The 14,008-nt window shown below is 35.7% G+C and overlaps 1 protein-coding gene across 2 annotated transcripts in view; it reads right to left on the bottom strand.

The window, feature by feature from the left end:
- LOC123308096 overlaps positions 1-14,008 on the bottom strand; it is an 86,148-nt gene that overhangs the window by 11,492 nt on the left and 60,648 nt on the right. The window contains exons 7-11 of one of the 2 annotated variants that reach the window (XM_044890638.1): positions 11,042-11,170; positions 9,573-9,672; positions 8,795-9,000; positions 4,732-4,968; positions 367-559 (exon numbers count right to left, since the gene is read on the bottom strand). In XM_044890638.1, coding sequence (XP_044746573.1) covers positions 367-559; positions 4,732-4,968; positions 8,795-9,000; positions 9,573-9,672; positions 11,042-11,170 — 865 coding nt within the window. The remainder of the gene's footprint in view (positions 1-366; positions 560-4,731; positions 4,969-8,794; positions 9,001-9,572; positions 9,673-11,041; positions 11,171-14,008) is intronic. The other variant, XM_044890639.1, reaches the window with a different exon arrangement.

Below are 14,008 nucleotides of genomic sequence, written 5' to 3'. Positions count from 1 at the left end.
CCCTTAATTTAGGGATCGTTGGTGAAAACAGACATAAGACTATGCATAACTCATTCTCCGTTTTTTAATAATATATGTACTCCTAAAAGTTCAAAACTCGCCACTGCATCAATGCTCAATGAGGGACAATTATCCCAAAACCGGTATACAGTTGTGTTTAGATGTTTTCAACTTCTCTGAGATTTAATTCCTACGCTTGTTCATCACTAGCTAGCATTAATGGAGCGACAATTCTACGGAATTGTGGTTCTTCAATTTGAGACTGCATTTAAGTTTTGCTATCATTAAAATTCTTCCAAAACTTATTAAGATAAAGATAAATGAAAAATATATTTTATATTCAAAAATCAGAAATCATCATCTCACCTTGAAGGAATATCTCTCCTGAACATCGTTTTATTGTCATATTGGAAGAGAAATGTATCGTTCTTTTCATCAGTCGCCCAGATTTTCTCCACGTCACTATCACTAGGATGAGGATCTCTCATCCAACTTCCATAATATGTTTCATTTGATAATTTATGGAAAACTGGCTTTCCAACGGCGTAGAGAACACAATCTGTGAAATAAATCAAAATTATTAGGGACCAGGTGATTTATTCCTCATCAATTCAAAAGAAAATGTTAATGCGAAAACTGAACTTCTTGATGAATTTATCATGTTTCAGCTGTTTTTGAAAACCTTCTATGATCGAAATGAGTAACTCGAATAGAGTGACCAAAGGTATTACACATGTGTATTATCTTTGAGAGTGACGAGTTTTTATATGCAGTGAACACGTGAAGGTTGGAACATACCATATATCTATTATGTATATAATATATAGATCCATAGATACATAGACTACAGTCAAGGCGATCACTTGATAATGACCATCTGTCAATGAGAATATCTTATTGTGTTTCATATTTTACTTTATGTGCTGTGTAAACTCATCCTTTATCTTGGTTTAATATAATATAATATTATTTTATTTTGGTGTAGGTGTGGTGACGTCATCCATGTTTCCATAAGAAATATGTCATGTGACTCATTTAAAAGGTTTCAATTCCTGTATTCATAATACAGGGTGATTCACTCACGGAGAGCCTTAGTTAAGAAAAATTATAGAAAGACTCGAGATAAACATTTGAAATTATTTAGTTAAGCTTTGTTGGGAGAAATAAGAGTTCTTGGAGAAAACATCAGATTTGTTCGACTACCGGAAATTATAGTACTTTCGTTTTTTGAATGTAATAGGTACCTAGTTCCCTTCCAGTCCTAATCAAATCACTTGAATTGAATTTTACATTGCTGCCATGCTAATGTATCAATCGCACATTTTCCGCAGAAAATTTTTCTGAAACATGAAAGCTCTTCAAATTTTCTCAAATAGGGCTTCATTCCAATGCTAATTACTTTGAGATTTTTGCATGAAAGTATCTAATTTTCTAGTTTCTCTATCTATAGAAGACTAATGATCCTCCTCCGTTTATTAAAAATTCAATTGAACAGTGATGACAAAAACCTCAAAACTCATTTTTTTCAAAGGAGAACCCATTTTTTATTGGTCAGGTTGAATTCACGTAAGAAAATAGTCTTCAAGTGTTAAAAATACTACCTACTGTTCTAAAATGCTTATTTCCCTAGATATTCTGAATATAGTGTAGTTTCCCCGTGGAAAGTGCCTGTAGAAAGTTTTCATAGTTTTTAGATATTTTCGAAAATAAGGTAATGGCACATCGAAAAAATATCAAAATATCTTGAAGACAAATGAGGATATCGTGACAGGGTTTTAAGTTATGGACTTTTCACGAAAATCAAGCCCAGTCAGGATTCTTTTCAACGTTTTTCCCTATGTAGTCTAGAAGTACCAGAAACAGCCAAAATCAACGATTTGTTGTAAGGATCAAAGAGCAGAAAATACTGGCAGTTCGCCGACCTACTGCACCGGTCGCATCGTCTGTCCCCGTTTTTTAATCTCTTATGATTTCTTTCGAAGCAAATTATTGGAAGATTGAATTTTTATGGAATTATTTTAGGAAGATTTTTCTAGTCTAGCCTTGGGGATGGAAAAATATGCAACTTTACACCTCCAATCTATCATTTCCGATATAATTTTTGGATCAACCCTTCAGATTTTATTGTCCAATTTATTAAAAAATCCTTGTTTGATAAATTTTCGTTTTAACCTAATCTTTTTCAACATAACAAAAAAGAATTTGCTTCCCCTACTGCTCAAACTAGGGTTTTTACTACCCGAAGAGGAGAGCTTTAAATAGGGAAATTTGAGTTAATTGATTTTTTCCTTTTGATAGAGCAATTATGAAATTTTGGGCCAAGTTGTTCAGTTCAGGGCTCTTCTGTTAATTTTCATTCTCGATGAGTTTGTTGCTTATACAAAAATTAATAGTACGAGATCCACTGCAGAATCACTGCGTTCATTACGTATAGAGTCAAACATACATAGGAGAATTCACTGATAACACCGCAGCCTGTCAAAAGTGGCCGCAAGTAATTTTAATTGAATTAATTTTAATCAATATTCCAAGAAAAATTACGTTGACTTCGTTTTGAAATAAAATATCATCCACATCATAACAATGCATGTAAAGAATACTAAAATCCATAGCTGCCGTTGCACACTCGGCCGCAACTACCTCGCAGCCAGGTGTAAGCAGGTAATATTTTAATCTATTTTCACGTTCATGAAGTACAGGGATGTTTGTGATATGAATTTATAGAAAATGGAATGATATTTTGTCTAATATGAATTTTACTTATTCGAGTAGGAGTTCTTGGGATGTTTTACGGAAATTAGGAGAAGCTGCTCCTCTAACTAAAGCCCCTTCAAATGTGAATCCGGAACTGATTGCTCGCCGACTTGTAAATGTAGCGAACACAGTTAAAATCTCCCAATCGAAAGTTGATGACATGAGGAAAAAATTACATAAATTGTGGAAATCGACATCTATTGAAGATGTTATTTCTCATCTTTTTAATATGGATGAATTAACATCTGCAATTAGATGCACGAAATCTCGAAAAGCTCCTGGGTTCGATGGCAATTATCCAGAATTCATGAAACACTTGGGGGTAAAAGCTTTATCTTGGCTATTATCGTTTTATAATGATATTTTGAATTCTGGTAATTTTCCAACTGAAATTAGAAAAGCAAAAGTTATTGCAATTTTGAAGCATGGTAAAAATTCTTCGGATCCGAATAATTATCATTCTATAATTTTATTAAGTGTCCCTTTCAAAATTCTTGAGAGATTGATCCAATTTAGGATTGAAACATATGTTGAGTTGAGGATGTTTTACAAAATTGCCAGGGAGGTTTTAGAAAGAATAGAAATTGTTCTGATCGGGTACTGAGCCTGACTACTTTTATTGCATCGGGTTACAATAATAAGAAGAAAACAGGAACCGCATTTGTAGATCTGTCATCAGCGTACGATATGATGTGGAAAGAAGGTGTAATTTTTGAACTTCACAGTCACTTAAAATATGGAAAAATGGTTCGTTTGATAGAAAATATCTTATCTAATTCAAGACTTCGTGTTTTTGTTAATGATAATGTAGTTTCAAACTTTCTGCATTGAATTTTTAGGTTCATTTGGAAAGTTTACGTTTAAAATTAAAATCGAGAAACAATACAAAAGGGTGTTACTGGGAAAGTGGTACTAAATATTGAAGGACGCTATTATTCAGGTCATTTCTGATAGATTTGGTTCTATAATATGGTGTCCGAAACTCAACCGTTATGGAGATATTGAGTTTCGAAATTTAAAAAAAAAATCCTTTATTTTTGGCTTTCTTATCGATTTTTTTCAGATTGGAGTTCCTAGGGGCCGTTTTCTTTATGTATCTAGTTAGAGGGCATGTCAATTAATGAAAATGATCAACAGAAACTGAACCTACCATTAACTGCTCAATACGACTGCTCGACAACGGTTAGAATTAAACTTTCACTAAGTGGTTTAAACTTTAAAGCTCTTTTTTTTTGAAAAAAACTCCATGGAACTTATTCGGCATATAATTTTTTAACTGATCATTCCCCGATGCCTACTGAATTTCCAGTTTGAGAATCTCCTCAAACGTTGGACAAAATAATAATGTATTATTATTGTATTTTTTAGCATATGTTTGGAGAATTCAATGCCGTCTTCAATGCATCATAACAAGTCCGATATTATGAATGGCATGCTTTTGTCTTTTTTAGGTTGCTGATTCGTAACTATTCATCCAAAGATTATCTAGAGTTAACTCTATAATCTTTATATTCATCGTAATATGGTAGTAAATGAAGAGAATACCGAGGAGTTCAAGTTTTTGAATGGTTGGAAAGCCGGTTCATTCACCTTTCGGTAAACTTTGGAGCAGACCTAAATATAGGTGAATTAACCGGCCCTAATACCAGGAATTATTCCATGAGTAGGGGAATGTATAAATTGCTTTGCTAATTACAATAATAGTCAAGGCAATATTGTACTGAATGTCGAGACTAGCATTATCCGCTCCATAAATAGTGAAGAAAAACTTTTTGAAAACTGAGGTTCGTCGATAACAATAATAAGTTGGTCTCGGTTGAAATAATAACCCGTTTTGTTTTCGATTGGAAATGAGCAATTGATGGCTACTTAGGATATCCCCAGTTTTATCGTTATCTTCTAATTTAGCCTAAATTATATGTTTCATTTCGATAGGTTCCACCTTCTGACGAAATAGGAGTGTTCGCAAAAAATTACCTGTTTTTCTACTTGGATACCCCTTATATTTCTCTGTACCGTACGGCCTGATTTCCCATTTGCTGATCAAATCAATCAGAGAGACACCACTTCCGTTGCACCTCATTTCCAGTTTTCCACAGTCGGGACATTCGAACTGTGGTCCGCAGATATCTTCCAAGCTTACCATATCAGGCGGCAGCATTCCATAAATTGTTTCCTTGTTATCCGGTCTGTGATGGTGTCTACCGTCTCCTTCTGTCAAACAAATTGTGTATTCAATGAGTTGGGGGCGACTGTTTTGTTATCATTTACGTTCTTGATTACGAATGGGGATACGGGATACCTTCTTTCTGGTAGTACGCTTTTTATTTCGTGCTTCACTTAATACTTTTCCATTTCCACGAAAGGTTCAAAAGATCAACTGAAAGTGTGGAAAAAGGCATTACCTATTAAAACACTCTTATGATAGGGCTTATCCTCGTCTCATCTACCCCCATATCACATTCACAATACAATCATCGCTATCGCTACCATCCACATGAAGATGCTATTGTGATAGCCAAGCACGTGTAGTGGTTAAACAGGAAACTAATGTAAAGATCGTGCATTTATAGTTATTTTCCTATCAAGTGCGGAAAGTGCTACTTGCCCGCACGAAACTGCCGTTGCCCAAACGATGCGAAGCAGAGTTCGGGTAAGCAGTTGAGTGCGGGCAAGACACTGTCCGCAAGAGTTAGGAACATATTTTTTCTACAAGCGCTTGAAAGATATAAATGTATCCATTTCACGAAACATATCATATATCATTTTATTAATTCAATATAATGACAGACGTAATTCTGCATGTCGTTACTATGGGTTTATCATCGTTGACGTTATGTGCATAGAAACATGAATTTTATTTACTCTATAATATTTGCGTGCGGGAAAGTGACTCTTTCAACTTGGAATGCGTGCGGGAAAAAGGTTGAACGTATGAACAGAACGTAAACGATGAGAAACCCATAGTAACGACATGCAGAATTACGTCTGTCATTATATATGAATTAATCAAATGAGATATGATCTGTTTCGTGAAATGGATATATTTATATATTTCAAGCGCTTGTAGAAAAAATATTGTTCCTAACTCTTGCGGAAAGTGTCCTGCCCGCACTCAACTGCTTACCCGAACTCTGCTTCGCATCGTTCGGGCAACGGCAGTTTCGTGCGGGCAAGTATCACTTTTCGCACTTGATAGGAAAATAACTATTTGTTAATTTGTGGTGAATACCAACTTCCAAAGGAAGTGCAAGTGCATGTTTGAGACGAATTAATTAATTTTCCCAATTATGAATACTCGTGAATGTTTTGCGTTTTACTGCGATCTTTGTATTCTTTTTCAAAATCACCGTTTTCAAACTTTTGAAACCCCTCACGATATGTTCTCTCACTCAAGGCAATCGATGCGCCTCAGCTTCAGATTTTTTCAAATTGAAGAAGTAAATTGAAATAGATTTGGTCGTTGAACATTGACGAGATGTGGAAAATGTTCACTAACTACTTCACACATTTCCTACATTATTTTAGTTGATAAAGAATTGACACCAACGCTCTTTTTATTTTTCAATAATTAAATGGTTTTCTCGACTTCAGTTCTCGTGACAGGATGGAAGAAAAAACTCACAATCACCATGGGCGTCACTGTGCAAGAATGTGATAAGTCATCACCATAGCAAGATTTCAATTTAGAGGTAGTTGTAGGGGAAAAATGCTTGGCAAAGATATCAGCCAACGAATTTGGATCGCTACATAATTTTCCATCCAAATTTATGGTTATATTACACCACCATTTGTGAGAACGTTCGCAATATATTGTAACGTGGTTTCCTCGGAGAAAATTTAGCTCAAGCGCCAGCTATTCTTTTCACTAGGAAAAATAGCAAACCTACCAGAGTAGCTGCTAATCGGAGACAGAGTTCGCTGTTATCTAGGATGGTAGCGACAACGAAGTAGTCAAAATCAAATTGTGTACCAGTTTATTCACACCTTCGGAAACTGATTATATAAACAACGGAAAAATGTGTCGGTATGAAATATGAGCGAATCGATCAGCAAACATACATTCGGGAAATTCGATCCGATCACGAGCACTTTATAAAGTTTATACCGGGTACAGTGAAAAATCAAAGGTTGTTCAATAAAATGCGCCATCCAGAACTGACGAAATGGATACTAAGGATGACCTCGCGAAGTGAAATGACTTGCTATACGGTATCGGGATGTAATCAATTGTATTCTCCAGAAATGAAAGAAACACAACCAGGGCGGATCCACTCGAGAGTTTTATTCCCTACCCCAAGGGCTACGCTTCATGACTGATAGCGAAGAAAAGATCTATTTTGAGCGCAACTACGCGATTTCACTGACGACGAGCGGTATCTCTTATTCTCTACCCCAAGGGCTTACGCACCATGACTGATAGAAGAGAGGAGATTTCTGTTTCAACAATTATGACGCGGGAACGAGAACAGGGGGGTTGACAGGACTTTCCCTTCACTACCCCAAGGGCTTACGCACCATGACTGATAGCGAAGTAAAGTCAGACTCACGAAACAGGTCAAAGTACGGCACAAGATAACAGAAAACAATACAGTACAGCAGTGTCAAAGAAACAACCGGTGTAGGTCTAATAAAGAAACTGATTCGTATAGACGGGGACCTACCTCTTTTATTCAAGACACTCGCGGAAAACAAACGAAAAAATAAAAATTAACTTCTAAGAGCACTACCTTCGTAACACCAAATTTATTCTAAATTCGCTTCGTCGGGCACACAATCGCAGAGACAAGAGAAAAGAGAGTAAAGAGCGTCAAGTGACAAAAGAGACTAAAGAGTAAAAGAGACCGTCGCGGGGGAAAATCTGCTTTTATAGGCAAATCCCCCCACACGTTAAAAATCTGAAAATTCCAGAATGCGACAAGAGTGAAAAACGTCGTCAACTCCGGTTTATCGCATATCAACATCAGAAAAACGTCAAAATCTTCAACGGCATGCAAGAAAAACAACGTTAACCACAGATAGACGGTTTTTTACATTTACTCTGCCTATCGGAATGAATGCACTGAAGATCTGAGAATTAAATATTTTCAAAGGCGGAAATGTGAAATGAAAGGAATGCACTAAAATGAACTCCAATTTTCTCAGAAAACTGGAATTTATTACAATATTCCAAACTGTTTTATTTCTGTTCAAAGAATTGCTTACATCTTCAAGGCAAAATCAGCATAAAAGTGAAATTTTACAAATTAACTGTTTTTTTATTCGGGAGCCAGTGGATGCGGGTACGCATGTTCCTATTGCCTGGCAGCAAAATCACCAGACCTCAATCCTTCTGAATTTTTCGTATAGGGATGGTTTTTAGATATTCTCGAAAATAAAAAGGTTATGGCACATTTTCGAAATCAACAAAATATCAAAATTTTGTTTCTAGAGGTACCAGAGTCAACAAAAATCAAGCAATTTGGGATAGCCTGTACAATTTTGGCATTATTGGTGTATAGGTATTGTTTCATAAGGAAGTTGATTTCATTTGCCTGCAAAATCTACCCCATTCCCATTAAGTAAGTCAATGCTGCTCAAACGATCTGAACAGGGGCACTTTAATTTTTTTTTTAATAAGGACTCTTAAATAAAGTATGTCAGTTTTAAGCCTCATGTTTGAAGTTTACAAGACACTCTCGAAATACTTTTTACGCTACCTCGAATTGTCGCGAGTTGTTACAAGAAGCGGGAAGTTTTCTATCTCTCTACTTTGTTCTTTTGAAATGGCTGGTTATTAGCATTAGCGCTTGTTTGCGTTGGAAATCGAATCTTCCGAAGATTATTCTTTGAATACGTATTGTTATGTTAATAAACTAAAAGGAATTTTTTTAAGACACAACAATATGAACTTCCAGATATACTCAACGGTTTTCCGTAGTTGCTCACTGAATCGTCTTTTTATACCAGCTTTTTGAAAATATTATAAGAGCCTTAGAAGAAAGAAGGTATCCTCCGCCCCTATTTTTCTATTCTACAGTTAGTATTACAAAGCAGCCACCTCTCCTACCGAACAGGGTTATTTCTCCCTTTGTAGCCTGTAGCTCATTTTTGCTAACGCAAAAATAGATGAAGTTGAAATCGTAAGCTGAAGTTCTGGTAATATTCAACCTCATTATACTACGATATGGATCACGTTGACCAATGTACTCTATACGATACTTGTCATTATTTTCCAGGAGCCTTCCGTCCGACCTCTCCCAATACCTGAAAAATATAAGCAATGTTGAATATTCCAATATAGAATAGTACCTTATTGGTTTCATAAGTGATATAACTGAACGTAGATATATGTAATAATTTTCAGGTACTTATTGGAATACTCTTTAAAGAAAATGCATGTTTCTTTTAGCTGATAAATATTATTCATAGGTAATTCAATAAGATTGATGAAAAAATTGTGAAAACAAACAAACACTTAATATAAATTGTACAGCAAAGAAATTGTATTTATTTAGTGAGGGAGAAACTGTTATGTTTGTCATTCAAGCTTGGTACATAAAAGAGAAGAAGAAGAATTCTCTGTGAATTTAAGTCAACCTAAAAGAATTTGTGAAGAATTATTATATGTATGTGTTACGGCTAAAGACAGGTGTGAGCAAAAACTTAAGATCAGTCGGCTAAACTTAGATTTATATTCGAGGAACGGATAAAGTTCGATATAATATTCTTCTACCTCAGGGAATTTCATCTTTAGCCGTCTGACGTGTGCACATTTCCCAAAACGAAACGGCTAAAAATGTATTCGATGGACATTTATTAGCGAGTAATAAACTTACCTCAATGGTTCCGGATAAGCCTCTGTTTCACATTCAAGCAGAGCCGAAGATCCGTTTCTTGCGGCCACCATTTGGTTTTTGATCCTAATCAATGGTGGGACTGCAACAAATTTTCATTTCAATAGATAATTTCGATATACATTGTTCACCATTAGTTTTCATGATTATGATTGGTGAGGAATACTATACAGAGTGTCACATGAATTCCGTTGTTTGAAATATTTTTGGGAAGGAATCGAATTTCAAGTTTACGACGCCGGAGTTGAGCATCGACTAGAGAGATGACTCCTTGTAAATTTTTCGAGATTCGTGGGTTTCATCGGAAGTGAAACCAAATTTCGTTTATCCAATGGTTATCTCTCTATTTCATAATGAAAATTGATTCCTCATCAAAATGTTGTCTGAATGTCAAATTTTCGAATTTACAAAAATAAAATTTTTTCAACGTGAAATTACGAAAACAAATCTGAAAATGGAGCTCTGCGATGTTTTAATGAGGGTGTATTACCTGATTTCATGAAGGTGCATCCAAGGCATTTCCTATTTTTGAGGGAGGCATTGTCAGAGATAAAGATAGTTTAACATGAATGGTAACAGAATAAATTGGCCGGCCAGAAATATACTTGATCAGTATGGTTGAGTTATGCCGGTTATGCAATACTGACGAGCTCAAACAAGACCGGTCTATCGCTACTCACCTTCGATGTCAGCTCGTTCTCCATAGTATACTGAAAGTATATTTCTGCCAGTCCGATTTATTTCTTGCCTAAAATTTTTCAATGGAAAATTTTGAAATTATCCATGTTTCAGCAGAGCTCCATTTTCAGATTTATTTTCGTGATTTTACGTGGAAAATAATTTTTTGTTGCAATTCCAATCATTGGTACCTCATGAGGTAGTTGTTTTCGCAGCCATAACCCTCGAACTACAATATTAGTTCCATTTTTTTAGACATATTGGTGTAGATTTGATAGCCTTTTCAATACACAAACGAGCCAGTTTTCGAAATTGTTTAAATGGCCGATGGAAGATCAACATGGTTGTCAACCAGATTAGGTTAGCACTCTGCCCTGTGGTCAACCGTTGGCTGCCCCAACTGTTTAATACTACTTTAGCTCGCTGTCAACCAGGTTGCCAACCTTGTTGACAACCATGCCCCTCGTCTGTGAGCCGCTTTACCTCCACCCTAACGGGCCTTTCGCCTATGGTCTCAGGCGCAGGCCTTCAAGAAGGCGACAAAGTCATACGGCTTCCTATGGCCTCACCAATTTTTGTTATACCAGTGCCACAGGGGGAGTTTTAGGCTCTTCTTCCTTTTCACTTGTCCAACCTAATTAATTTTAAACGTTGAACGAAGGCTGTCATATAGGGGAAACCTCATAAATTTCAGAGGCTGCAGTGTTGCATATGCAAACTAAAAAAATTCTAGCACTCTTCATTTCAGATCGCAAGGTCTTGATTATACTCACAATAAACTTCCACATTGAATGTTTGATTTGCAGCTGGTGGGACTCCATTATTAGCTATGCACATATATTGTCCCATATGTATCCTATTCACTCTTGTTATGTTCAAAGTAGCTCCTGATATTCCAATATCTGAAAATTGAATATTTTTTCATGAAACAATAATGAAATACAAACAAAACAAACAGAATGATTGAACCAGGAGAACAATGAAAAAAGAGTACATAATAATACAATAGAATTATATGATTTTCTCTAACATGAGTTGTTAAACCACAATCTCTGGTTCGCTATCACAATAGCAACTGAAAATTTTTCAGTTTACGTCCACCCACCTGAAAATGCTTGTGATAGCGAAACACGTGTCGTGGTTTAACAACTCATGTCATTGAAAGTCATACATGTATTTCTGCTTTCAGTTCAGTTAGTGATTTATTGAATATTATCAACTCAACATCTGATTATCACCGAATCTATACTAAACGAAGGTTTTCAGGCAATTATAATCTCTTGATATGAGTCCACCTTGACTAACAGTGACTAACAGTTTCTGGTTTCAGTTTGTCGCATTCTTTCTAGGACACCTTCTTCCATATAGGGTGAGTTTTTGACTTGTACATATATTTCAATAGTAGGTTTTTGAGGGCAAAATACTTCTTGCACCATTTTTTTCCATTCGGCTTAAATAGAAAGTTATACTTAACGATTTTGAGATTTATAATGAGCTTTGCCACCCCTGGAGAAAAACAAAATTCCCTTCAGAATCACAAGCTAAATCTATGACACTATACATATATGTGGATCTTTCAAAGAGAGTAGCATCCATTATTTCGAATTTCCCTCAAACTTTTATTCGGTAGATGTGCTACTTTTGACCATTTTTTTTCCTATGAACATAGGTCCGACTCGTTTTCGTTTAGGAGTTTTTTTTCATCTTTTGATTGAGTAGACCGACAGAAAATATCGGTTGATATGGTAATTGTCGTTTTTTCATCTATTCATCTGACACTTGTTTTACTGAGGATAGTATCAACAATAACCATAATGGACATGTATGGGCACTGCAGAATCCATATGTCATTAGACAAAGACGATATCAGCAGCGTTTCAGTGTTTTCATGTTATAAATGATCGTTTAAATGCAGATTTTAATACAATTTTTTGGAGCACAACCCTTTTGACTTCATTGATAACTTAGAGCTCAACATTGTTGGAAATATGTGGTAGGTACCAACACGATGGTGCACCACCACATAGGGGGAGACAAGTAGTCAGTTGGCATTTCCCGAATAAATGTATATAGAGGACCAATACAATGGCCATCTCCTTCACCTAATTTAAATACCTCAGATTTTTATTTATGGGTAATATGAAGCAGCTTGTTTTCATGTTGAAATCTAATCTCATTAACAATTACTTGATAGAATTCAAGATTCGGCAAACCAAATACGAAACGACTCACATCTAATCCGCCGAGTAACGGCATTTTTAGTTCGTTGATGTCAAGCTTACATTTGAGCCGAAGGTGGACATTTTGAACAATTTTTATAGTCCCAAAATTTCCATTGATTATTATGATTTGAACTTGAAAATATGATTTTTCAAATGCTTGTATCTTCTTAACAAAAACGAATCGGAACACCCTGTATAGGTTGCTTTACAATCAATCGAATTGTTCTTTGTTCCCCCGTTGGGGAGGAAAAAACGAAAAAGTATAATGGATACACTATGTTCCATCAATGGGGCGTGGGATCTCCAGAATAAATAGACGTTTTGTCAATTCTCCGAATTGTTTTAGAATTCTGAGTAAAAAATACTCGAAAAGTATTCCTAGTAGCTGGGGAGCACAAGAGGGAAATTCGTAAATTCTTGCACTAATTTGTCAGGAGCAAATCAACTAGAAAAATTTGTTGCCTGACAATGAACAATTAATGTCAAACAAAAAAGAAAAGATACAATTTAGAAGATTTTCGAAAATTGATTTTTGTCTGATGAAGGAGTCTGATATAGACTCCGAAACATTACAATATAAAATTATAATTTCAAAGTTCTTTATTTTCAGTTCATTGTCAGGCAACAATTTTTTCTAGTTGATTTGCTCCTGACAAATTAGTGCAAGAATTTACGCAGGAGCAAATCGTTTATTTCATTTTTTAATTGATTTTGTTTCAGAGATTGGGAGTGGAAACCCTGAAAAGTTTCATGAAACGCAGAATCGTCCCAGAATAAATTTCAATCAATTCAAGCGTGACGAAAATATGTGGGAGGGCGCAAAAAAAAATTCTTCACGTGTACATTCTCGAGCGCGGTGCATGGCTTTAGTTCTTATTTTGAAGCGAATGATTCCAGAATAACGGAAAAAATATAATTTATCAGTTTCAGCAAACCGAAACAATAAAATTGGCCACAGAGGTCACAAAAATCAGTTTTTTTTAATTATCCCCTCTCCTGTGCTTCAAATTGTTTTCGCATTCATTGAAAAAGTTGTAGAGCATAACATTTTTTACAAATTTTATCCGAAGCATTTTTTCTACGTCCGAACGTTTTTGAGATATATGGCGATGAATGTTCATTAGTCTATGTTTCTGCATTGACCTTGGCCTTTCGCATGTGTGGCTAAGCTCCTCACCCGCCCTCTAACTCGAAAACGGTTGAGAGTATGTAAAATTGCTCCAGACGAAAGTTGTATAGAATTTGATTTGATTATCATCTACAACTTCAATAATGAATACAGAAATGATTAGAGGTACAGGAAGGGAGATATTTGAAAAAATGCCTTGTTATCATCTTCAAACTGTCAGATTAAGAGAACCGCCCCTAATTAGTGTCAGATTAATGGGTCAACACGTCTGAAACAACGAGAACCATCTGTATGAAAATCTGACACGCTCGAGTATGTACAAGTAACGAGTTTTTTTGCATTTTCGAAGGACCGCTGTGAACTTGCGTCACGACCGAATTGTCAGTTCC

Source organism: Coccinella septempunctata, chromosome 2 (assembly GCF_907165205.1).
Source record: "Coccinella septempunctata chromosome 2, icCocSept1.1, whole genome shotgun sequence".
In the NCBI taxonomy this organism is placed as follows: domain Eukaryota; kingdom Metazoa; phylum Arthropoda; class Insecta; order Coleoptera; family Coccinellidae; genus Coccinella; species Coccinella septempunctata.
Note: the sequence above shows the minus strand (reverse complement) of the source record. Positions and strands in the feature narration are given on the sequence as shown.